At 43.7% G+C, this 24,657-nt stretch overlaps 1 protein-coding gene across 3 annotated transcripts in view; it reads right to left on the reverse strand.

Annotated features, from left to right (window-relative positions):
* Positions 1–24,657, reverse strand: part of SHB (SH2 domain containing adaptor protein B) — a 119,070-nt gene that overhangs the window by 11,937 nt on the left and 82,476 nt on the right. For 2 of the 3 annotated variants that reach the window (XM_064501379.1, XM_064501378.1), the window contains one exon: positions 7,890–10,605. The exons of the other annotated variant lie outside the window; for it this stretch is intronic. In XM_064501379.1, coding sequence (XP_064357449.1) covers positions 10,422–10,605 — 184 coding nt within the window. In that variant the 3' untranslated portion in view covers positions 7,890–10,421. Of the gene's footprint in view, positions 1–7,889; positions 10,606–24,657 lie in introns of those variants that run through there. 3 annotated transcript variants of the gene reach the window in all.

Genomic DNA, 24,657 nt, shown 5'->3' on the forward strand with positions numbered 1-24,657 from the left:
TTCACAATGACACATTTGCAACTTTCACAGCAGTTAACAGATTGTTTACCTTCAAGTTTCTCCCTTATTCTTCTCTACACCCTTATTCTTTTCTATTCCCTTATAAATAAAGTTCAGTCAGACCCAACTCATCCCAACTGCCACCCAATCCGCTCCTTATTCTATACATGATCCTATAATGGTTTGTACAGATTAGTTCCATGTAATCATTGGGATTCTGTGTTCTAGTCCTTCTATGGTGGCTATCCCCATGGCTTGAGCAACTGAGTAGATTTCCAACCATCTGATCAACATTCCTATCACGATGAATACTAGTGTTTCTTAGCAGCAGACTTGGGAAATGGCCCAAAACAGTCAACCTGCCAAGCTTCATCAAATCCCCACCTGTTCTTCTGGGCACAGGAAATAGGTAGTGTCCTTGGCTCAGCTTGCTTTACCACCACATATACTTCAGTCCTGAATGACCTGGGTAACTGTCTCTAGGGGAGATTTACCTCTCATTCTCTGGCCCAACAATGGGTATCACTGTGGTCTCTATGGCCCGCCATCTCATGGGCCCCTTGGGACACAAACAATTCTCCTCTGTCTTCCCAGTCTGGGATGACTGTAACAAGCAGACCTATGTCTCCCCTTGTGCATTGGTTGGCTTTAGCATTTTGGCGTTCTTCTGTGGCTTACTTGTTTGAGATATGTGCATTCATATGACAAACTAATATATACATCTTTGTAGCATTTGGCAGGCTATTGGTCACCATGCCTTAGAGTCCAGAGGTTTCTGTCCCTGTTTTTCCCATTGTTCTATCCAACCCTACTCAGCATTAGCCACCACCCAAGAGTCAGTGTAAACATACACTGTGGGCCATTTTACCTATTCAGGGACTTCTAGGGCTAATTGCTTGTTGTCTAGCATTTGCTTCTGCAAACTGACTGGGTTTCCTTGTTTCACTCAATACAACCACACAATCAGTGAAGTGGGTCTACTACTGCTTTTCACATCCTTTGTCTGCTTTGGAGTTTGCAGGAGCAATCAGTGAACACGGTGTACTTCTGGTCATCAGATGAGTTTAGTGTAGGGTGCTGCTTCAGTGGCTCTGTCAGAAGGTTCAGTCTGTAGTTCCTCTTCCTTGGGCCAATTTATAATTTGTTCTATCAGGCTAGGGTGTTCTTTACTTCCCAGATGTCCTCACTGGGTGACTAGTGCAGTTCACTTGTTCCAGGTAGGAGCAGTAGTGTGACGGGTGGGAGCAATCCCTTCTCTGAACATGAGTGTACTGCAGCCAATTGAGGCACTAACGTAAGGGGCTGTTTCTGGTATTTCAGATGTTGCTCAGACTTTTTCATAGGCAGTGAGGATCTCATTCTCTTGAGGTCTGTAACTAACTTCTGACTCCTACTATCTGCAGCTCCAAAATTTCAGTGGTCAGCTTTGGATTTCATCAGGCCTCCTCTACTATACACTCCATTTGGTGAAGCAGTATACTGGATATTTTGTACTCCATCAGCAGTTTGGATAGGGCTGAAGGCTACTGCCTGTACTACTTCTAGCTTCACTTGTTAGAAGGCTTGCTGTTTCTTTTATCCTCGCTCAGACAGATTTTTCTTACAAATCACCATGTATAGTGGTTTCATTAGTTGACTGCATTCAGGAATGTGCATTTGCCAGAATCCTATTATCCTAAGGGAACGCTTGAGCTTTCTTTTTGTTGGTGGGTTTGGCAAATGTAGTATTTTTTTTCTGACACTTCTCTGGATATATGTCATCTTCCATCCACCCGTACCTAGAGATTGTATTTCCATAGGGGATTCTTGGACTGTAGACATCTTGATGGCACACCCTGCCTTCAGTAGGATATTAGTCTCTGAGCATTCTTGAATCAGTCCATGGCAAATGGTGGGACTATGTTTCCACTCTTGGGGTAATTGATTCCAGGTGTATTGGATTCTTTCCCTGGTGAAGGCAAACTGCAGTCTACATTCTTCCATTATGGGAATAGAAAAGATGGTGTTGGCTATGTCAGCAGTGGCATATCATTTCGCTTGTTTTGTCTCCAGTTAGTACTGGAGCTGGAGCATGTGTATCAAATCAAATCCTTAAATTAGCCCTCAATTCTTGTCTATTTCCCTGTAACTAAAGTTTGGTCATGTGCAACCCATGCCAACTGCTACACTGGCCAGAAAAGCAAAACTTGCTTTCAAACTTGGACTGTGGCCAGGTCTCTGAAATGTGCACCCCAATACTGAAAGCAGTGTCCTGCTCCAAAACCACTTTGATGGGCTAATTTCTGCTCCTTGCTGTTGCTTCAAATCAAATGGTGAGGTGATGAAGTTGGGAAAGGTCCTGGTGGCTGAAGAGGCTTGGACAAACACCCACCCCTCAGTAGACTCACTGAAAGCAGAAGGGCACTGCTAAAATCCTTTCCACCCAGTCCCTGCACTAAGGTTGCAGCACTTAGGAAAAATACACATCAGTGGGCCTGGTGCCCCCTTCTGGAATTCCCATTAGGAAACTGGAGAGTGATGGGGAAGGAAGAGATCAATACAACAGCAGCCTGAGATGAGGCAGAGTACCAGATGAGAGGTAGCAGTAACACTTCTCTCCATGTAGGCCAGATGCCTAGGCTCTTGAACCCCTTCCTCTTCTCTTCTCCAGGATGAGCAGGCCCAGTTCCCTCAGCCTCTCCTCCTTCTTCCTGTGCTTCAAGCCCCAACCCATTAGTGGCCCTGTTCTGGACTTCTTTCAGTTTGTTGACAACTCTCCTTGTACTGGGGGGCACCCAAACTAGATACAGTATCCAGATGCAGCCTCACCAATGCTCTACAGAGGCAATAATCACTTCCTTCCACCTGCTTACCACACTTTTGCTGCACAGCCCAGGCTGTAGCTGCTCTTCATTGCTGCGAAGACTGACTGCTGACTTTGTTTCAGTTCCTTGTTCACTGCTCTCCCACCAGTCACCCTCTAGGACATCCTTTTGCAAGGGGTCAGTGCATCCCAATGCAGGATTGCCTTTGTTGAAGTCCAGGAGATTCATGCTAGCCCATTCCTCCTGCTTGACAAGGACCCTCTGAATAGCAGAGCTTCCCTCCCTTTTATCAACAGCTACAAGTCCTCTCCAACATATGGACAGACAGCTGGGCCCATCTGTCTCTCCACAGATGGACAGTCATTGCATTTTTCTCTTGAACAAACTCTTGGCCTACAGACTTTAGGCACTTTGGCCTCTAGCTGAACAGGCACACAGTCCCTTTCTGGTGGTGAAATGTCTTGACAAGGGAGATGCTGATATCAGTCATATATAGCTGCTTCTCTGAGTGGCATGGTTGACAGCAGCAACCTTGAGATTTTTTTGTGGCTGAGGATCACTGCAGGCTCTGCCTAAGAATGGTTGTGGTTGGACAGGTCCCAGAAGTGGAAGTCACTGGCAGAAATACTGCATCAACCCTGCTTGTATGTAGGAGCTGAGGGCCCTATAAGCTATCCAGTGCAACACCAGGTCCAAGTAAGGTTCTTTGCATTGACAGTGTGACAGAATAGATGTTCCACTCTTGGAACATCTTGGAACAGGAACTTGGCACTTCCTGTGCCAACTGGGATAAGCTCTGTCATATATCTGTGCCTGTCTATAGCTAGCAGTGCAGACCAGAACTATTGCCTTCTGTAAGGGTCAACATGTTGTCAGAGGTACTTCCCATTGGCTTCAGCTTCACCTGTTTCCCAAACTAGCCCTGCTGCTGCAGGATGGTACACCAGGTGCGCAACTCTCACCCTGGCCCAGGCCTTTACAGCTCTCACAGATCAACATGTCCAGAGAGCCCAGGAGGCTGCGGATTAAGGGCTGTGACTGTAGCCTGGGTGAGTAAGAAGGATGTAGCTGGGATTTCAAGCTGGCTGTGGACCAGCTCCACCTCTGATACCCTTGTGCCCAGGTGTCAGGAGAATAACTCTGTGAGCTGTTCTAATAAAGCCAGTACTGCCTTGTTGTGTCTCACAGCACCTGTGTGCCCATGGCATCCAAGGCCTGACTGGCCACCCCTCTCCAGGGAGATTGTTGTCTTTACTTTCTCACAGCTGCTCCCAATCCATGCCAACCTCAGCAGTTCTCATCTCCTTGCAGTAATCCCCATGCCTTTTCCTGCTAGCAAAGAACTGGGCTAAACCACCCTCCAGCACCAGTCCCTTTCAGTCAAATGGGGCCAGAGCCCCCAAATTCCTATGGAGAAGCTATGGGCCCTCCCTGCCTCACAGTGAGGGGCTGCTGGTGGGCACACAGGGTGTGTTCCCAGGAAATGGCTCAGCAAGTGAGATTACTGCTGGGCTAGTGCCCAGGATCCCAAGAGGGAGGCCACGTCCCTAGCACCCAAACGTGCACAACAGCTGCTTCTGTGGCTCAGCTAGTTGGGATGGTAGTTTCCCAATGGCTGAAAAAGCAGCCTGCTTTGTCCACTTGCAGGAATGCCACTTGGCAAGGGCAGAGGACACCCTGTCTGGAGACTAGGGAAGAAAGGTCTGAAAAATACTTCCCTAGATTCAAGCACTGCTCTGCAGCCTCACACACCTGCTACACATAGAGAAGGTGCTGAGCCATGATTGATTTACATCACCTCAACAGAATGCTTACTGGCACTATAAAGCCTCTCATGGCCACAGCTTTTCACTTTCTCCCACTCAAGCCAGGAGCAGGAGGCAAAGAGAAGAAGAGACCTCCTGCTCCTCCCTAGAATAGTAATGTTCTTCCTGGGCTCAGGGAAAATCATGTGTGACAGCTCACAGCTTTAGCAGAAAGACAAATCTGCAGGCGAATGGGTTTCTCACCCTCAGACTTTGATAACTATGTGGGAATTAAGCAGGTTAAAACCTGTGAAGGAAAGGCAGGCTTGCTTCACAAACAGACAGTCTATTGCCTTTGCATTTGACTGGAAGTTCAGGAAATCATCCCATACATGTTCTTGCAAAGTTGCAGAAATTAACCGCAGCCTGGTTATGCCTGAAAGGTAGTGCAAACCTTCCTGGCATTGCTAGGACTTAATACACATGCATAGTCAACTTTATCACAGCAGCTTTCAGCAGGAAAGACCCAGGTATCTGGTACATGGTAGGACTACTTGCATGTGCAGAGAGATGCAGAGTGCACCTAATAGAAGCAGCAAAGAAATGCAGCAGTCTGTGTAGCAGTTTGCACACAAGGGTGCAAAGAAGGGGTCCTCATCTCCATTCAGAGCAGCATATACATTCTCAGTTGCACCCCTCCTTGGAAATCAGCATATTTGGATGCATTTCTGAAGTGCTTGTACACAAATACATGCGGCTTGAGGAATAACAGAAGGAATTAGAGATCTGGGTGCAGTTGCAAGGTTATGATCTCACTGCACTTGCAGAGATGTGGTAGGATAGCTTGCATGACCAGAATGCTGTAATGGATGTTTACACACTCTTTAGGAAGGACAGGCCAGGAAGGTGCAGAGAGGAAGTTACCCTTTAGGTGAGAGAGCAGCAAGAATGTATGGTGTTCTTCCTGGGGTGGCTGATCAGCTGGCTGAGAGCTTATGGGTAAGAATTAAGGGGTACACTAACAAGGGTGACACTATTGTGGGTGTTTGCTATAGACAACCTCATCAGGAAGAAGTAGATAAGCCCTTCTACAGATAGCTGGAAGTAGCCTCATGTTTGCAGACCTTCGTTCTCCTGGGGACTTTAAGTATTCCAAAATCTGCTGGAGGGACAACACAGGAGGGCAAAAGCAATCCAGAAGCTTCCTATAGAGCATTTACGACAACCTCCTGATACAGGTGATAGAGGAGCAAATGAGGACAGGTGCTCTGTTGGACCTCCTACTTATAAACAAAGCAGGGCTGGTTGCGGGTGTGAAAGTCATGGACGACCTTGGCTACAGTGACCATGAGATGGTGGAATTCAGGATCCTGAGAGGAGGGTGCAGGGCAAAGTGTAGGATCACAGCCCTGGACTTCAGGAGAGCAGGCTTTGGCTTCTTCACAGAATCACAGAGTGGTTGAGGTTGGAAGGGACCCTTAGAGATTACCTAGTCCAACCCCCTGCTCAAGCAAGGTCACCTCGAGCATGTTGCCCAGCATTGTGTCCAGATGGCTTTTGAGTATCTCCAAGGATAGAGACTTCACAGCCTCTCTGGGCAACCTCTTCCTGTGCTCTCTTATACTCACAGTTAGAGAAGTTTTTCCTCATATTCAGACGGAACTTCCTGTGTTTGTGCCCTTGCCTCTCGCCCTATCACTGGGCACCACTGAGTTTGTCTGGCCCCATACTCTTTACACTCTCCCTTCAGATATCCCCCTCTAAGTCTTCTCTTCTCCAGGCTAAATAGTCCCAGCTCTCTCAGCCTTTCCTCAGATGAGAGATGCTCCACTCCCTTCACTGTTTTAGTAGCCATTCACTGGATTTGCTCCAGTAGTGATCTGCAGTGTTTTCTGTGGGATCATTTCAGACCATTATAAGGAAAAGACTACAAAAAAAGAAGAGACTCTACTGCTCACTCTCTTCTCCCTTTGCTCAGACCGGGAGTGCAGACAGGAATGCTTCACTTTTGTTTTTGTCACAATGGTGAAACAACCCCTCTCCAAGGAGCTAATGTAGCACTGTGCTGGGCAGTTTTTTTTTTTTTTTTTTGTAAGCACTAAGGCCTTGCCCGTGTCAGACACCACCCTAGCTACAACCTGAGGCCACCATCAATAACTGGAGCAGCAGTAGGGAAGAAGGGCAGGCTCGCTGCTCCATCCAGTTAGTGAGAACCACTTGACTACCCAATTTGTAGCTTAGCAGTACTGAGAAAGTGAATATGCAGGCAGAGCTTGAAAGACAGCGTTTTCACCCTCATCAGTGTTGCTGCCCAGTGTTGGTGCTCAGGACCTGAACCTTCTCTGACATCACTGCAAGAGTAGGGGCAGATCCTGAGCCTTGCCAGGATAGGGAGAAGCAGCACGCAAATGTGTCACTTTCCAAGTAGCAACAGGCTCTACTGAGCCTGCACTCAGTCCATGCTTTCTGAGAAGCTGGAGATGTGTGTTTTGTACCCCTGCACTTAAGAGAACCCTACCCCCCGACTTTGCATCCTGGTTCTAATGACATAATTTCACTGTCTGAGAATAAATCATTATCAAATACAAAATCCATGTTGAATACTGCACTTTGACTGTTCTTCAAGAAATCTCAAAGATTTTTCCAACAAGGGAAGGAGATCTGAGATGTAACCAAGGCCACTTAATTCCTCCTCCCTGTCCCACAGATGTCCACAGCTCAGGGGCATTCACCCTGCCAAGAAATACCCACATAAAATGGAGGACTGCAATTTACATCTCATAAAATCTGGAAAAAGTAATTCATCAGTGTTGTGCTGTTAACAGCAATAATTGAATATTCCCTAAGAATCTTAAGTAAGGGGGTAGCAGTGTCAGTCAGACACACACTTACCATGTCTTGGCCAAGGCCTTGCAAGGTGCACATCATCGCAAGAATTACTCAAGGCAGAACAGAACAGACACCTGATTTTCTGGACTGCAGAAAAGACTATGGCCTAATGATTATTTTTATTGCAGAGCTGACAATGTTGCACAGTTAAGTCACACAAACACAAATTGTTCTGAAAGATCACTTCACTTGTTAGCTGTTCAAGACAATCTAAATACGTATCAACACAGAGGAAATCTCCACCATTAGAGGAAGAAAAGGGAGAAGTTTATAATTTTTTAAAATAAACTCTTAATAGGCTTATAGGCATGATCGCTATGAGGTCTTCCAGCCACAAGCAGTACTGGCACACTGCAACGCACCACATTTTCACTGTACATGGAAGAGTCTGGGAAGAGAATTCCTTCACTGGAAGAATATCATACAATCACTTAAATAAACAAAGACAACATTACAGTGCAAACAAAATATTGGTTTTATTTATGCTGCAGTTACTGAGAACTCTCTTTCTAAAACTCTTCAAAAAAATAATTAAAAAACCCACCCATGACAACCAACATTTTCTGAGACGATTTCCTTTTGCTGAACCAAGAATCTTGGTCTGATCCCTGGAGGTGCAACAAACTGCACGATGTGTATTGACCCAATTTGAAGGGGGCAGAGGCAGGGAGTCCCAACCACAACCTGCAGTAAAAATGGCACATGCTGGCTTCATTTGAGTTTGGATCAGGCCTACATCAAGAAAGGTTTAGTACAACAGTCCTCTCCATGAACTAAAGAGCAAATACTTCAGAATGTCTGGCAAGGCCCTGGTTTACAGGAATCTTGATCTCTGCAGCCAGTTGCAGAGAGAGTAGGGATGTATTTTCCCCTTGCAGAAGACAAACAGGCTGTAGGACAGCAACAATGCCAGACTTTCAGAAATTCACTTCAACATGCACAGCAGGCAACATGACATCCTTCTGTTCCAGGAGGCCTGAGGGAGTTGCCAGAGCCCACACAAAGTATAGGACAGCAACAGATACAATCTGATTCTTCATCTTTGTGAATTCTGCCAACTTCATGCACTCTCAGGAGAGAGGAAAATGTACCATTACAAGTGCCTGTATGCTCTTGCTAATTAGGTGATCTTACGAGGAGAACTGCGAGTTCTGGGAAGACATTAGGGAAACGCAAGGCGCATGTAGGGCAAGCACATAAAAAGACAGTGTTTGGTTTCATTCGGAGAGGAATGTTGCCTCTTTGTCAATTCCCCTGTGCCACTCTTCTCTCAGAAAACCAGTAAGAACCTCCTCCAACGCACCTTTGTTTGAATGTTGGGTGAGATGGAGACAGCTGACTCAACACTGTTGCTATACAGAATGACTGTGGGCTTCTCACATATGTGTGATCAGCTGTCATTCAAATTGCTGGATGGAAGGACTCACAGCAAATTCATATGCAGGACAAAACAGGCTTAAAAGACAGGCAGCAGAACATTCACCACCGACGGCATTATATGGAACATCTTGAGGTTCTTATCAGATTAGACAATATAATGAAACACTACTTTACAGGAATTAAATAAATGATTATTTTGTTACATTTTTCAGATCTGCACTTATTTCAAAGCATACAGAGAAGGGAAGAGTAGGAAGGAAAGCTGAATTAAATAATAATTTCACAGTTTTACTGCAATCTCTAAAATATGTAAACTGCATGCTATTTGCCACTCCAATAGCTGCTGACCACTCTAGACATACAGGTGAAGGTGGCACAAGCTACTGATTCCTCAGTTCCAACAATTCTGCACAATTAGTTTTTCACTTATCGCCTTCAACAAGCACATGGAGCACACACCAATTATCTCTCAAGTGGGTGGGCATTGAGCGGGCAGGACTGAGGTAGGGTAGTTTCTGCAGTGCTTCAGGCCAGCAGTGACTGAAATAAAGCATGGAGCTTCTGCTCATGGGGGAAATGAAAGTTAGCCAGGAGGCATGCGTCAAGTCATCAAGTTCTACGAATACCATTTATATCAGAGAATCGAATTTCTGCTGTGATACATACTGCACATCTCATTTATACAGCTGGAAAAGCCAGCTTGTGGAAAGGCAGTGTGACACACATGCTAGGTCTGCTGCCTCAGTGGGACAATTGTTTGCCCCTGATGAAATGAGCAAGTGAAGATTTTGCCTGCAAAAGCCTTCAACCACCCTCATACATAAATACTAACCTATGCATTAAAATGACTCATTCTTAACTATCCACCTGCACCTATAAATAAAACTTGCAAATGAAGAAAGTAACCCTTAGAGATTTATTATTGTACCAGGAAGGATAAAAATATATATTAAAACACTATTTTAATTACATTCCCTATTCATAAATATTTGACAATGATTTGCTCTCACAAAATTATTTGTTAGGACTGTGTGCCTCAGACAACTTTGCATTGTTTGACTACCCCAAGAAACTGCATAAAAAAGACACAAGCTGAGTGACCACACAGAACCACAGGGACTAGCCTGCTAAGCAGCTCCTTTGCAGGTCCACCAAGAACCCACACCAGTGTTTTGTTGGAATGTAGTGTCCCTCAGAGTCAGGTTACATTTTCACATGCAGAAGTTTCTCAGGGTAGCAAGAGAATGAACATTGCTGGTGCTTTAGTGCTGAGAAGTTGTTGCTGATTCTTTTTAAACTGCAGAAGAACTTTGTTTTGTTTGTTAGAAAATACTTTCACAGAGAAGTTCTGGGAAGGCTGTCTGTTCTCCTTGCACTAAAACAGGATTCCTTTCTCTTAAGTAGAAGCACAGTTCTGTGAGCATGCTGTAGTGTAGGAGTACTGTACACACAGTCCCACAAAGAACTCTGCAGAAAGCCCCTGTGATTAAGACTAGAGGCAGCCACTCTCCATCACAGACTGAAGTGCTGAATTCTGGGAATGGAATCTGTGCATCCCAGATTGCCTCTCACCTCCCATCCACAGGAAGGGGTGAGAGGGATATTATAGAGTCCTTACGGCCACAGGGTAGAGAAGTGACAAGTGTTCTGCTCCTTTGATGGGCAGCTTTCTCATAGTGTAGTAGTGGATGACTTCAGGAACAGTGTCAAAGGGAGGACTGTTCTGACCCAGAATGTATTTCTCTTTGGTTTTCATCAGTTTCATGTGCATAAAACCTTGGCTGCTCCTGCAAGGAAAGCAAAGAGTTAGTTCATGCCTGTGTGTGGGAAGGTGGACAGCACCACAACAGCCTTCATGATTCAGGGAAAGGTAGAAGTTTCTGGGTGACAGGCTGAGAATACTCAATAGGTCATTAACTGTTAGCTTTACACCCCCACAGACAGCCTGAAATGAGCGGAACCTAAGCCAGGATTTTGTTTTCACCACCTCTCTAGCCTTTTCCTGCTGGACCCAGGTGCAAGGCTGCCTCATCCTGCAGCTGATCAATCCATGCCAGAGGACAACTGTTCCTGCTCCTCCCCTGCAAATTTTGTGGTGAATTTCCCCTTTTCACTACAGCCTGTCGTCACCTCAAGACCAAAGGCACTCAATGGTTTTGGCCTTTCAGAGGCCTGAGTCCCTTTTCACCGAGACAGATGCACACTGTTAGGCTCACTGACGTCAAGCAAGGTCTTCACTGCTGCTGGGGAATCCTCAGGGCAGACCATCCCACCCTGGCAGCAACTGCCCAGAACAAGGCCAGAGAGAGGAGGTAACTTCAGCTGTGAAAACATCCTTGCAACTCAGATGAGCCTACTCCCAAGGGCAATGGCACAGAGACTTTCAAACACTAGAAGAACATTCCTCTTCTGCTCTGTGCTGAGCAAAGGCTGCTAGGCTGCAGCCTCTCCAGTCAGCCTGTGACTTCCACACCAGAAATAGGCAGTCCCTAGGTCACCTGCCTCCCTACATGGAGCTTTGCCTCTTTGAGGGAAGGCTCATGAAGAGAGAGGGAAAAGGGCAGCATAGACAATGCCCTGTCTGCTCCTGCCTCCCCAAAAGCGAGCCAGCCAACATAAGCCACCCTACTGAGTAGCACCCCCACTCCTGAACAGCACAGCAGGTGGTAGAGTTGACCCCATCTATTTCCAACATTGACATTTCAGTCTCTGCTCTCTTTTGTCTGGCAGACTTGCACACTGTAGTTTAGCCAGGACAAAAGAGGAACAAAGGACAGCTCCACACATCAGGGTGTTAAAGGAAGCCTTGAGAATTTTCACAACTTGCTCACTGTCCCAGTCCCTAACATTCTGGCTCCAAACCATCATCTCTTCCAAGTGTTTCCAGGAACAAGGACAAACATGTTACAACTGGGGAAGGTTTATATCAGCAAGGAAACCCCGTTTAAGAGGACACAGCAAGCTGCAATAGGAAAACATAAATCTTGCTGTGCTGAAAGCAGTTTTTCTTAAATCTGCCATTTTCTATTTAACAGTGTTCCCTCTGGAATTGCTTGGAGAACAACCAAACTCATAATTTTGAGAAGTGTTGAGCAATTCTATGATGAAGAGACCCTTTCTGTTGAGCAGAAATAACTGCAGATCTTGTAATTACAGCTCTACAAGCTTAAAATCTTGATATAATTTTTTTTAAACAGGAAAAATTCTTTTTCAAAGCGTAACTGCCCTCTAAATGATCTCCTTTAAGCCAGAGTGACATCTCTAAATTCTGTATCATGAAGCAAGATATAGGGTGCCCTTCCTTCAGTTTGTTATGTATCTACCTTGCTACGAAGTACTTTATGAGTCTGCCATTATATTAGTGGAATCACAGGTGGCTTCTAATTTCAGGAGTCTGGCATGAATTGGAGAACAATCTGGTAAATTTCTCAGACTTTTAAGGCAGCAAGGGAAGATATACAGGCACCTTTTAAAATAGCAAGGAAGCAGATATATATATTGTAAGCAAAGTGCTATGAGCCATTCATGCCAGACAGCTGTTTCTTCCTTAGTATGGAGCAGTGCAGATATGCTGGTTTGGACAGCACACAGCCCTTGGGCCTTCAGCAGCCGATGGCTTTGGCTACCAGGGCCCAACCAACAAAGGGAAAGCATCTTTCTACATCGTGACAAGCCAACCTTCTGGGGAGGCACACAAAATGTGAAGATGAATGAATAACAACATGACCTAACAGTTACAGGCAGGAGCCTTACGGAGTTCAACTGACACAAATACAAAGCTTCTGCCCTTAGGACAGAATGATCCCATGCAACAATACAAGCTGGGGCCTGACTGTTTAGAAAAGAAACCCAGCTATGGTGGACAACTACGGTGCTGATAATTCAGCATCACTTTGCAGCAATGAAGGCCATCTGCAGCCTACAGAGCACTGGTGAGGCTGCATTTGGATACCATAACTGCTTTGAGGGCCCCCAGTACAAAAGAGAAGTCAACAAATGGGAGCAAGTCCAGAGCAGGGCCATGAAGATGGTCTGGGGCTCAGAGCACATGAAGTGTGGAGAGGCTGAGGGGACTGGGACTGGGCCTGTGCAGCCTGGAGAAAAGAAGGAAGAGGAGAGGGGGTCAGATTGCAGCCATCCACTGGCTAAACAGGACAACTACAGAGAAGACAGAGTCCGACTTTGCTCAGAGGTGCACAGTGAGCCAACAAGCACAAGCCGCAACAAGGGGAGTTCCCACTGAGCACGAGGAAAAGCTTCTTCCCCGTGAGAGTGATGCAGAGGAGTAGGGGGATCTCCATCTTTGCATGTTTTCCAAAGCCCTCAGCAACCTGACATAGCTTTTGGGTGAGTCCTGCTTGGAGCAGGGGGTTGGACTGGACACCTCCACAGATCTGTTCCCACCTACTGCCTTCTAGAATGCTGTGAGTCCTAACTGTCATAGTAGTGAAGAATTTAATAAAAATTAACAATAATTATTGTTATTTACTGTAACTAACAATACTAACAATAGCATATAGCAATATATTATTATGTTATAATATGTTGTTAATAATAACAATAGCTAAAAAGCAACTAACAATAACAATAATCATCCTTTAAAATCCTGTCAATGAATCTAACATTTTGATGGTATAGCAGTAAAATTTATTTCTGTTTGATCATTGGGCAGTGATCTCCCTTAAAGAAGGGTTTCAATTTTGAAACTAAGTTGCATGCGCTGCTCAGTCACAGGGATAAAAGGTGACTGCTTTCTTTAGAGGTGGAAGAGGCAAGAGTCTATACATTTTGTCTTGGCTACAGCCTTTGTTACTATGCATTTTTGTGCTCTCCCTTTCCACAGAATTATTTAGCATATGTGAGGACAGCTGGCAGATTTTGACAGAATACTTAATAAGTCTGTAGGAAAAGGGAAATCCACTGATCTGAATGTGCCTCAAGTTATATACTTGTTTGACAGATGGTATTGGTTCCTTGTCTCTAGAATAATGATGGGTATTTTCAGAATTAGTACTACTACCAAATCCATGTTCATTCACTGTAATAAAGGTTTTCAGCCTGATGCTCTGAAGAGTAGCACTCTATGCTTTTGATCCTCCTGAAATCTTCTCCAATATTTAAATTCATCTCAAAACCCTAATATACAACTGTTCCTGCATTCTTTGTTGACTCACTATTTTTTGAGATTGTTGTGGCCACAAGGAACATGTAATACTCAACTCTGCACAAAGGTTTCTCAGAAGCAGTGAGAGGCTCTGCCACAGTTAAGTGATTTTTTAATTTCTTGGCTTCTGACAAAGGTTCTGGATTTTTAACTTTTTCAGTCAAGGCCTCTGCCTTCCTAAGGCTGTTTGCTGTGGCATGCACCAGGCCTGCACTTCATTTCCTGGCTTGCATTTCTGTTTGTGGAAATGTGACTATTTTAGATTAAGATTATTCCACAAGTCAGCTAGCTAAATGTGCAAAGTGTGAGGTAAAAACAGTAGTGGGTTCTGGTTTCTGCTCCATAAGCCAGATTTCTCCACAATCATAGTGTCTGGGGGGAGAACAGAGCTGAGTTCAATGAACCTTTTTGTCACCCATGGATTGTTTACTGACATCCTGATCCTGTGAGCTCATAAACAGACATGTAGTTTTCCTAAATGGCAGAGAGGACTTCAAGCAAAGCTTTTTACCACTTAGAAAAATGCAGAACTGGTCTGTAGAACAAGTCCTGTTTACCAAAACTGAGAACATAGACTTTGGGCACGTGCCAGTTTTTGGATTTGTACCTCTTAGTTGATATAAAATACTTACCATCTTCTTGGAAAGTAGTAGTTGTAATACAGTAAGAAACCCCTAGTTACTGCCTGTCAATACAATATTTATAAAGAGGAAAGGGAATTTCTCATGGCTTTCTAAATAAGCAATTTAATCAAAGTATTTTAAAATGTATATCTAGTCTATTAGCAGTCAGAACAGAAGTGATAAAGGCCTTGGTGTTTGCAGACAGGAAGGACTCTGTCACTTCCACAGAATACCCTATCATTTGGTGTTACCCAACAGGCTAACGTCTTACCTCCCAGGCCACAAATGAGAAGTGGTTGTAGGGAGTGGAGCCTAGCACAGCAGAGTGGTCTTCATGCGTGTTGGATAGTGATGCAAGGACATATTTTGTTAGCCCTTGCTAGCCGAGACAGCCACTGTTTATTGCTCGTGGAGATAGTGGCTGTCAGATATAGAGTGACATACTGTTGTGTGTACTGTGCTTGAAAAGAGCAGAGCTGAGACAGAAAAAGTAGTGGAGAGGTCAGCCTTTGAATGTCTCCAAGAAAGGATTTTTCTAAGTAATCACTCATCTTAGGTAGGAACAGGATTTTATTTTTAAAAGGAGATTTTATTTCTTGCTGTGAGTTGGCCGGAAACATTGTAGGATTTGTTAGAAGTGACAGCATAGAGCATAAGATAAATTTTGAAATTGAAAGTCAATTCAGAATGGAAAAACAAAGCAAAACAGCAAGTGGTTCCAAAATAGCTGGATTTTTTGATGTTATTGCAATGTTGTTGCTTTTCTTTCCTTGCTCAAGCGACATTTCATCAAAATGGATGCCTTGACACAGAAAATGTGTTCTGACAAAGCAGCACTCTTTTAAGCTAAAGGAATGCTGGGAAGACTTTTCTGTTTATGAACATGAGTGAGGTTTCAAAGCCAATAACTTTTTCTGGGAAAAAAACCCCCAAATCTTAGGTTTAATATATTTCTTGAATGTTCTTGTTCCATACTGCAAGCACACAACCAAACAAAGCAGTCTGATGAGCTGTCTACACAATCCCTTTCCCATCATCATCAGTTTTGAGAACTGAAGGGAAAATATGGGGAAGCTGTAATTCAAAGCTGTTTGGTTTTAGGGTTGTGTTGCAAAACACTTTAAACAAGGTGCGACTGTTAGTCATATATCAAGTATTGGGTCTGTATAAACATCTGTTTATAGCTAGAGTGGGTTGCACTGGACCACGTTCAGATGGGTTTTGAATATCTCAAAGGATGGAGACTCCACAACGTCTTTGAGGAAACCTGCTCCAATATTCAACCACCCTCACAGTGAAGTGTTTTCCTGTGTCAAAGTGGAATTTCTCATGTTTCCAGTTTGTGCCCACTGCTTCTCATCCTGGCACTAGGCAGCACTGAAAAGAGTCTGGCCCTGTCCTTTATATGCTCTCCCATAAGGCATTTATACACATTGATAAGATCCCTCCTGAGCCTTCTCTTCTCCAGGCTAAACAGTCACTCAGCCTCTGCTAATAGAGATGCTCCAGACACTTAATCAGCTTTGAGACCCTTCGCTGTACTTGTTCCAGTAAATCCATGTTTTACACTGATGAGCTCAGAAATGGACATAGCATGGTGTGGTCTTACCAATGCCGAGTAAAGGGGAAGGATCATCTCCCTCTACCTGCTGGCAATGCTCTTCCTAATGCAGCCCTGCATGCTGTTGGCTGCCTTTGCCACAAGGGCGCATTGCTAGATTACATTCAACTTACTGTCTATTAGGACCTCCAGGTCCTCCTCTGCAAAGTTGCTCTTGAGCTCGTTGGCCTCCAGCCTGGACTGATGAAGGGGTTATTCCCCCCTACAAGCAGGACTCTGCACTTCCCTTTATTGAACTTCATGAGGTTCCTCTTGGCCCATTTCTCCAGCCTGTGGAGGACCCTCTGAATAGCAGCACAACCATCTGGTCTGGCAGCTATTCCTCTCATTTTTGTGTCATCAGTGAACTTGTGAAGGCTGCATTTGGTCCCACTATCCATGTCATTAATGAAGATGTTAAACAGCATTAGCCTGAGAATTGGTCCCTGAGGGACAGCACTAGTGACTGGCCTCCAGCTGGACTTCCTGCCACTGATCACAGCTCTCTGACCCCAGCAGTTCAGCCTGTTTTCAGTCCACCTCGCTGTCCATTTAACTAGCCCATACTTCATCAGCTTGCCTATGAGGATATTGTGGAAGACAGTGTCAAAAGCCTTAATGAAGTCAAGGTAAACAACATCTGTTCCTCTCCCCCTCATTCACCAAGCCAGTCATCTCATCACAGAAGGCTATCAGATTGGGTAAGCACAATTTCCCCTTTGTGAATCTATGCTGACTACTCCCAATAGCCTTGCTGTCCTTCATTTGTCTTGTCTTCACATGTCAGGGTGAGTTGCTCTGCCACCTTCCAAGGGATCGAGGTGAGACTGACTGGCCTGTCATTCCCTGGATCTTGCTTTTTGCTCTTCAAGACAGGAGTGACATTTGCTTTCTTCCAGTCCTTAGGAACCTCTCCCAGTCACCATGTCCTTTTAAAGATAATCAAGGGTGGTTTCGCAGTGACATCAGACACCTCCCTCAGCACTTGTGGGTCATCCCATCAGGACCCAGGGACTTGTGTATGTCCAGTTTGTTTACATATTCCATAACCTCATCCTCTCCCACCAAGAGCAAATTGTCATTAATCCAGACTTCCCCTCTGATCACAGGGGTTTGGGATTCCTGAAGGCCAGTCTTACGAGTAAAGACTGAGGTGAAGAAGGCATTCAGTACCTCTTGCCTTTTCCTTGTCCTTTGGCACCAGGGCCCCTGCCTCATTTAATCATGTCCCACATTTTCCCTACTCTTCCTTTTGCTGCTGACATACCTTTAGAAAACCTTCTTGTTGCCCTTCATATCCCTTGCCAATTTCAACTCCAGGTGGGCTTTAGTTCTCCTAAACCCATCCTTGCATGCTCAGACAGTGTCTCTATATTCTTCCTGAGTCACTTGTTCCTGCTTCTACCACTTGTACACTTCCTTTTTATATCTGAGTTTAGTCAGGAACTCCTTGTTCATCCAGGCATGCCTACTGCTGCCTTTAACTGATTTCCTGCTTGTTGGGACAGACCATTCTTGAGGTTTTGACCTTCTCTAAATCTAAAAGCTGAAGAAACACCAGACTTGCTAATGGCCAGAAGATAAAAGGAGGTGGCACATGAGATGTACACTATCAGACATGCTGGATTTGAAGTTGGTGATAGTGGGGAAACACCTGAGAGGTTCGAGAGTAGGAGAAATCAGTCCAGTGTGATGGCATAGAGAAGAAATAGCTGCATCATAGCCATGTGGCCAGAAAAAAAAGGGTGCAGACTGCAGGGCAGACTGTTCACCTCCTATCATTTGGATTTGCCCTTTGCCAACCAGTCAGAAGGAATCACATCATCCTGCAACTGTATATAGAGAAATCTTGCAGTTAATGGGGACTGGACAGTAGACAAGCTATGGAGGACCTGCATACAGGTCCTTCCCAGTATGACAGAAACACTGAGAAGCCAGCTATCCTAAAGTAGGTGGAAGAAAAACTACCACTGAGTCCTTGAAGCAAGGAGCAAGGCTGTGTGCTTATGTCTTTTACAATGACAGAGCATTCCTTCCACTGCCTCCCTGCCATGGCACCTGAAAATTGCTATCTCAAACTTGGAAAAGCAAAATCTGATTGGATGGAGAAATGCACCAGCAGAAATGAAAACACTTCAGCGTAATGGGCTGGCCAGACAAATACAGTGGATACCATCTCTATTGTACACATCAATAAGCCAAACTCATGGCCAGCTGAGAGCAAGTTCCTTTAGGGTAAGTACCTCTTTGCTGCTTCAGCTCCTTTTGCAGCAGTGTTCTGGTTCAGAGGTCAGAGTGTTAGAGCATTTGCTTCAAGTCAAGAGAATCTTTCTGCTGCTGTTTTTTCCCTCCACTGCAAAGCAAGTGAAGTATAGCAGGAAGTAATTGCTCTGTGAATACATTGTTTCAAAGCACTGTGGTGCACAATGTTGCACAAGGCAGTTCCAGCTGCCACATTTCCCACCAAAAGAAGAGTCCTTATGTAATTTTCTCTTCCTTTGATAAAATATGTTTGAGAGGCAAGCTGCAAATCACAGAGATCTCCCCAGCAGGTAACCCATCTCATTAATGTATGCAAGCTTTAAAATGACACATAACACAATTCACACTAATGCTGGATATAAATTACCATAACAAAAAACTTTTTTTTTCAAGAGGATTATGAAATACTGCCAGTGAGATAGACTCTAATAAAAGAATAATCCACTACTAAAAAGGAAGATATTTAATAATAGATTATGTGATTTTGCAGCTGCTGGGGCATATTGCCTACAGCCAGAATACATTTCCTACACCTCTCACTTTTTCTGGTAATTGGTCAATGAATTTTTCATGAAGAATACAGGACTACAGTTATGCTAAATCAACTCCTTTCAGGATAAAATGTCTTAAAATCACTTGCACAAAAAACTGATGTCATTGGAGGTAGAGGGGCCACCCTTATTTCTCAAAAACAGCAGTCCTCTTAATGTAATCTACACGCAGTTTATATTTAGAGGAGCAGAGACTCATCACCATTTTCTGAGATTTCTACACTAGCTCAAGGCAATGAGAGCTCTCCTCTATTTCTCCTTTTCAAGCACTCCGCATTACAATTTTTGAGAGGTGTAACTGCTGAATAACTGCTGAAATCAGTAACAAAGCAAACTGACTTCTGGTGTAGAAGGACTGAGCTCAGAGATACCTCTCCCTGCATTAATTTTATCATTGTTTTAATCACCACTGTGCTCTGTGACAGTTTGCTCATTTAGCCATTGAAAGCTGACTGCCTAAGATTTTACCTACCCATGGCTGTTCTGTTAAAACCAACCACTAACCAGGATATTTGTGGAACTTCTTAGATGATTCAAATGTCAACTGGTCATGTGCAGGATTAATAGTTATCTTCACTCTCATCTACCTTCTCTGTTTTTTTAGCAAGATTCCTAAACAGTCCTCATTCGAGCACTAGCTCCCCTCTTCTCTTCAAGATAGTATGTTAGAAAACTTGTTAGCAAATGGATGACCAGCTAACCTAACATTTTAATCACTGAAAAGCTGTTATTTCCCATCTGCTCAGTCTGCTTCTGCCCTTGTATTTCTACAGCTTTTGTGTTCTCCTCCTAAAAAAGCACCAGGCAAAACACAGTCTGAAGGGAAAGCCCTCAGAAGTGTTTTTCAGAGCTGATTTGTGTGATGGTTGAGGAGCAGCAGGGGTGGCAACTGGGAGCTGTGTAAAATTGACCTCAAAACTTTGCCATGTCAAGTATGCAAACTTTTTGTTCACAAAGGAGAAAGATTGACAGGCAAAAGAATGTAACTGGACTGATTTTCCCATTGTTGGTGTTTGTAGCCAAGAACAACGTACTGCTAACTGTTCACTGCAAACACCAGCAAACTAGTTATCAACATGTTCATCGTGGGCAGAGATAATTTCTCCCAGCTACTTTTCCCAGGTGTCTAGAACTCTGTAAGCTGATCATGATTCCAGGCTTAATAGTGGATAACACCAAACATTATTAGGAAGCCAGTAATCATGTTTTCAAATCCTTTCCTCACTCACAGAATCATTGGGGTTGGAAGGGACCTCTAGAGATCATCTAATCCAACTCCTCTGCTCAAGCAGGTTGCCCAGGACCCTGTCCAGATGGCTTTTGAATATCTCTAAGGATGAAGACTCCACAACATCAGCAACCTCTTACTGTGCTCAGGCACCCTCACAGTAAAAATGTTTTTCCTTATGTTCAGACAGAACTTCCTGTGTTTCAGTTTGTGCCCATTGCCTCTCATCCTATCACTGGGTACCTCCCTTGTTCCCTTCGCCTTCCTTATTCCAAATAAACCATCTGAGCAGTCACTAGTTACAGCTAGAAATATCAAAGTAGACATTTTCCATCCTCCTGAATAAAGAACAATAAATCAAGTTGGAAGTCAGCTTAGCACCTTGAAACTCTGCCCCTAAAATTAAGTACTTCCAAGTGCATTTATTCCTGTTCAAATCTCCATTAAGAATCCCTCTGCGCTGTAGCTCCACACTGCCCTCCCCCATTTTAAGTCTCATTTGTTCCTGTTACAGACTCTCTTCTTTTGCTGTGCCCAGACTTGAAGAGATGCAGTGGCTATTAGCAGCAGGCATAGGCAGAATGCATCTGCACTTGTTTTACAGACCTACTGATGCTAGACCAGTGACTAAAATTACAGCAACACTGTTCAGAAGGGAATCTGGAAGTCAATATCCTTCCTTGTTCTTCTCCCCCAGACCTTTTCATTTCAAGTCCTGATGTTAGTACACAGAGATGTTACTGAAATTGCCTGGTACAGGCAATGAAAAAGATCAGTGGTCAAACTGGCTATGAATCAGTTTTTGCTTAGTTGTCTGAGCACTGTTGGACCTCCTCTGAATTTTACAAGTATAAGCAGAACAGGTCCCTGAGAGTGAGTATCCCTGCTTTCGGACTCAGGATTTTTCAGTCTCTTTCAGTAACAAGAACTATAGATCCTGCTGGGCCCAAGATTTCCAAAGAGCAGAGCATAAAAGAAACTCCAAATTCACATACAGAAATGCTGATGGACATGTGTACCTGAAGAGAACGGGCACAATAATTTTGCAAGAGAAGCTGCTGGGACCTGACTTGTTTAAGTCAGATGTTATTGTTAGTATGGGACTTCTGAATAATCCTATGATTTCTCAAGCATTGCAGTAATTCTTTCCCAAACTTTTGCTTAACTGAGGGAAAATAGTGGATTCAACACAGGCAATATTCACTCCTTCCTTTTCTCATTTCAACCATTCTGGTGAGTTTCAAAGGAAGAATATAATTCCTAGCTGCTAATCCCTGCACTAAACTACTTCTGAACTTTCAAGTACAGATGTTTATACAGACCCAATACTTGATATATGACTAACAGTCGCACCTTGTTTAAAGTGTTTTGCAACACAACCCTAAAACCAAACAGCTTTGAATTACAGCTTCCCCATATTTTCCCTTCAGTTCTCAAAACTGATGATGATGGGAAAGGGATTGTGTAGACAGCTCATCAGACTGCTTTGTTTGGTTGTGTGCTTGCAGTATGGAACAAGAACATTCAAGAAATATATTAAACCTAAGATTTGGGGGTTTTTTTCCCAGAAAAAGTTATTGGCTTTGAAACCTCACTCATGTTCATAAACAGAAAAGTCTTCCCAGCATTCCTTTAGCTTAAAAGAGTGCTGCTTTGTCAGAACACATTTTCTGTGTCAAGGCATCCATTTTGATGAAATGTCGCTTGAGCAAGGAAAGAAAAGCAACAACATTGCAATAACATCAAAAAATCCAGCTATTTTGGAACCACTTGCTGTTTTGCTTTGTTTTTCCATTCTGAATTGACTTTCAATTTCAAAATTTATCTTATGCTCTATGCTGTCACTTCTAACAAATCCTACAATGTTTCCGGCCAACTCACAGCAAGAAATAAAATCTCCTTTTAAAAATAAAATCCTGTTCCTACCTAAGATGAGTGATTACTTAGAAAAATCCTTTCTTGGAGACATTCAAAGGCTGACCTCTCCACTACTTTTTCTGTCTCAGCTCTGCTCTTTTCAAGCACAGTACACACAACAGTATGTCACTCTATATCTGACAGCCACTATCTCCACGAGCAATAAACAGTGGCTGTCTCGGCTAGCAAGGGCTAACAAAATATGTCCTTGCATCACTATCCAACACGCATGAAGACCACTCTGCTGTGCTAGGCTCCACTCCCTACAACCACTTCTCATTTGTGGCCTGGGAGGTAAGACGTTAGCCTGTTGGGTAACACCAAATGATAGGGTATTCTGTGGAAGTGACAGAGTCCTTCCTGTCTGCAAACACCAAGGCCTTTATCACTTCTGTTCTGACTGCTAATAGACTAGATATACATTTTAAAATACTTTGATTAAATTGCTTATTTAGAAAGCCATGAGAAATTCCCTTTCCTCTTTATAAATATTGTATTGACAGGCAGTAACTAGGGGTTTCTTACTGTATTACAACTACTACTTTCCAAGAAGATGGTAAGTATTTTATATCAACTAAGAGGTACAAATCCAAAAACTGGCACGTGCCCAAAGTCTATGTTCTCAGTTTTGGTAAACAGGACTTGTTCTACAGACCAGTTCTGCATTTTTCTAAGTGGTAAAAAGCTTTGCTTGAAGTCCTCTCTGCCATTTAGGAAAACTACATGTCTGTTTATGAGCTCACAGGATCAGGATGTCAGTAAACAATCCATGGGTGACAAAAAGGTTCATTGAACTCAGCTCTGTTCTCCCCCCAGACACTATGATTGTGGAGAAATCTGGCTTATGGAGCAGAAACCAGAACCCACTACTGTTTTTACCTCACACTTTGCACATTTAGCTAGCTGACTTGTGGAATAATCTTAATCTAAAATAGTCACATTTCCACAAACAGAAATGCAAGCCAGGAAATGAAGTGCAGGCCTGGTGCATGCCACAGCAAACAGCCTTAGGAAGGCAGAGGCCTTGACTGAAAAAGTTAAAAATCCAGAACCTTTGTCAGAAGCCAAGAAATTAAAAAATCACTTAACTGTGGCAGAGCCTCTCACTGCTTCTGAGAAACCTTTGTGCAGAGTTGAGTATTACATGTTCCTTGTGGCCACAACAATCTCAAAAAATAGTGAGTCAACAAAGAATGCAGGAACAGTTGTATATTAGGGTTTTGAGATGAATTTAAATATTGGAGAAGATTTCAGGAGGATCAAAAGCATAGAGTGCTACTCTTCAGAGCATCAGGCTGAAAACCTTTATTACAGTGAATGAACATGGATTTGGTAGTAGTACTAATTCTGAAAATACCCATCATTATTCTAGAGACAAGGAACCAATACCATCTGTCAAACAAGTATATAACTTGAGGCACATTCAGATCAGTGGATTTCCCTTTTCCTACAGACTTATTAAGTATTCTGTCAAAATCTGCCAGCTGTCCTCACATATGCTAAATAATTCTGTGGAAAGGGAGAGCACAAAAATGCATAGTAACAAAGGCTGTAGCCAAGACAAAATGTATAGACTCTTGCCTCTTCCACCTCTAAAGAAAGCAGTCACCTTTTATCCCTGTGACTGAGCAGCGCATGCAACTTAGTTTCAAAATTGAAACCCTTCTTTAAGGGAGATCACTGCCCAATGATCAAACAGAAATAAATTTTACTGCTATACCATCAAAATGTTAGATTCATTGACAGGATTTTAAAGGATGATTATTGTTATTGTTAGTTGCTTTTTAGCTATTGTTATTATTAACAACATATTATAACATAATAATATATTGCTATATGCTATTGTTAGTATTGTTAGTTACAGTAAATAACAATAATTATTGTTAATTTTTATTAAATTCTTCACTACTATGACAGTTAGGACTCACAGCATTCTAGAAGGCAGTAGGTGGGAACAGATCTGTGGAGGTGTCCAGTCCAACCCCCTGCTCCAAGCAGGACTCACCCAAAAGCTATGTCAGGTTGCTGAGGGCTTTGGAAAACATGCAAAGATGGAGATCCCCCTACTCCTCTGCATCACTCTCACGGGGAAGAAGCTTTTCCTCGTGCTCATTGGGAACTCCCCTTGTTGCGGCTTGTGCTTGTTGGCTCACTGTGCACCTCTGAGCAAAGTCGGACTCTGTCTTCTCTGTAGTTGTCCTGTTTAGCCAGTGGATGGCTGCAATCTGACCCCCTCTCCTCTTCCTTCTTTTCTCCAGGCTGCACAGGCCCAGTCCCAGTTCCCTCAGCCTCTCCACACTTCATGTGCTCTGAGCCCCAGACCATCTTCATGGCCCTGCTCTGGACTTGCTCCCATTTGTTGACTTCTCTTTTGTACTGGGGGCCCTCAAAGCAGTTATGGTATCCAAATGCAGCCTCACCAGTGCTCTGCAGGGAAAATGATTACTTTCTTTGACCTACTGCCCCTGCATTAGGTATTAGAGCCCAGCAGGTG

This window comes from Dromaius novaehollandiae, chromosome Z, assembly GCF_036370855.1.
Source record: "Dromaius novaehollandiae isolate bDroNov1 chromosome Z, bDroNov1.hap1, whole genome shotgun sequence".
NCBI lineage: Eukaryota > Metazoa > Chordata > Aves > Casuariiformes > Dromaiidae > Dromaius > Dromaius novaehollandiae.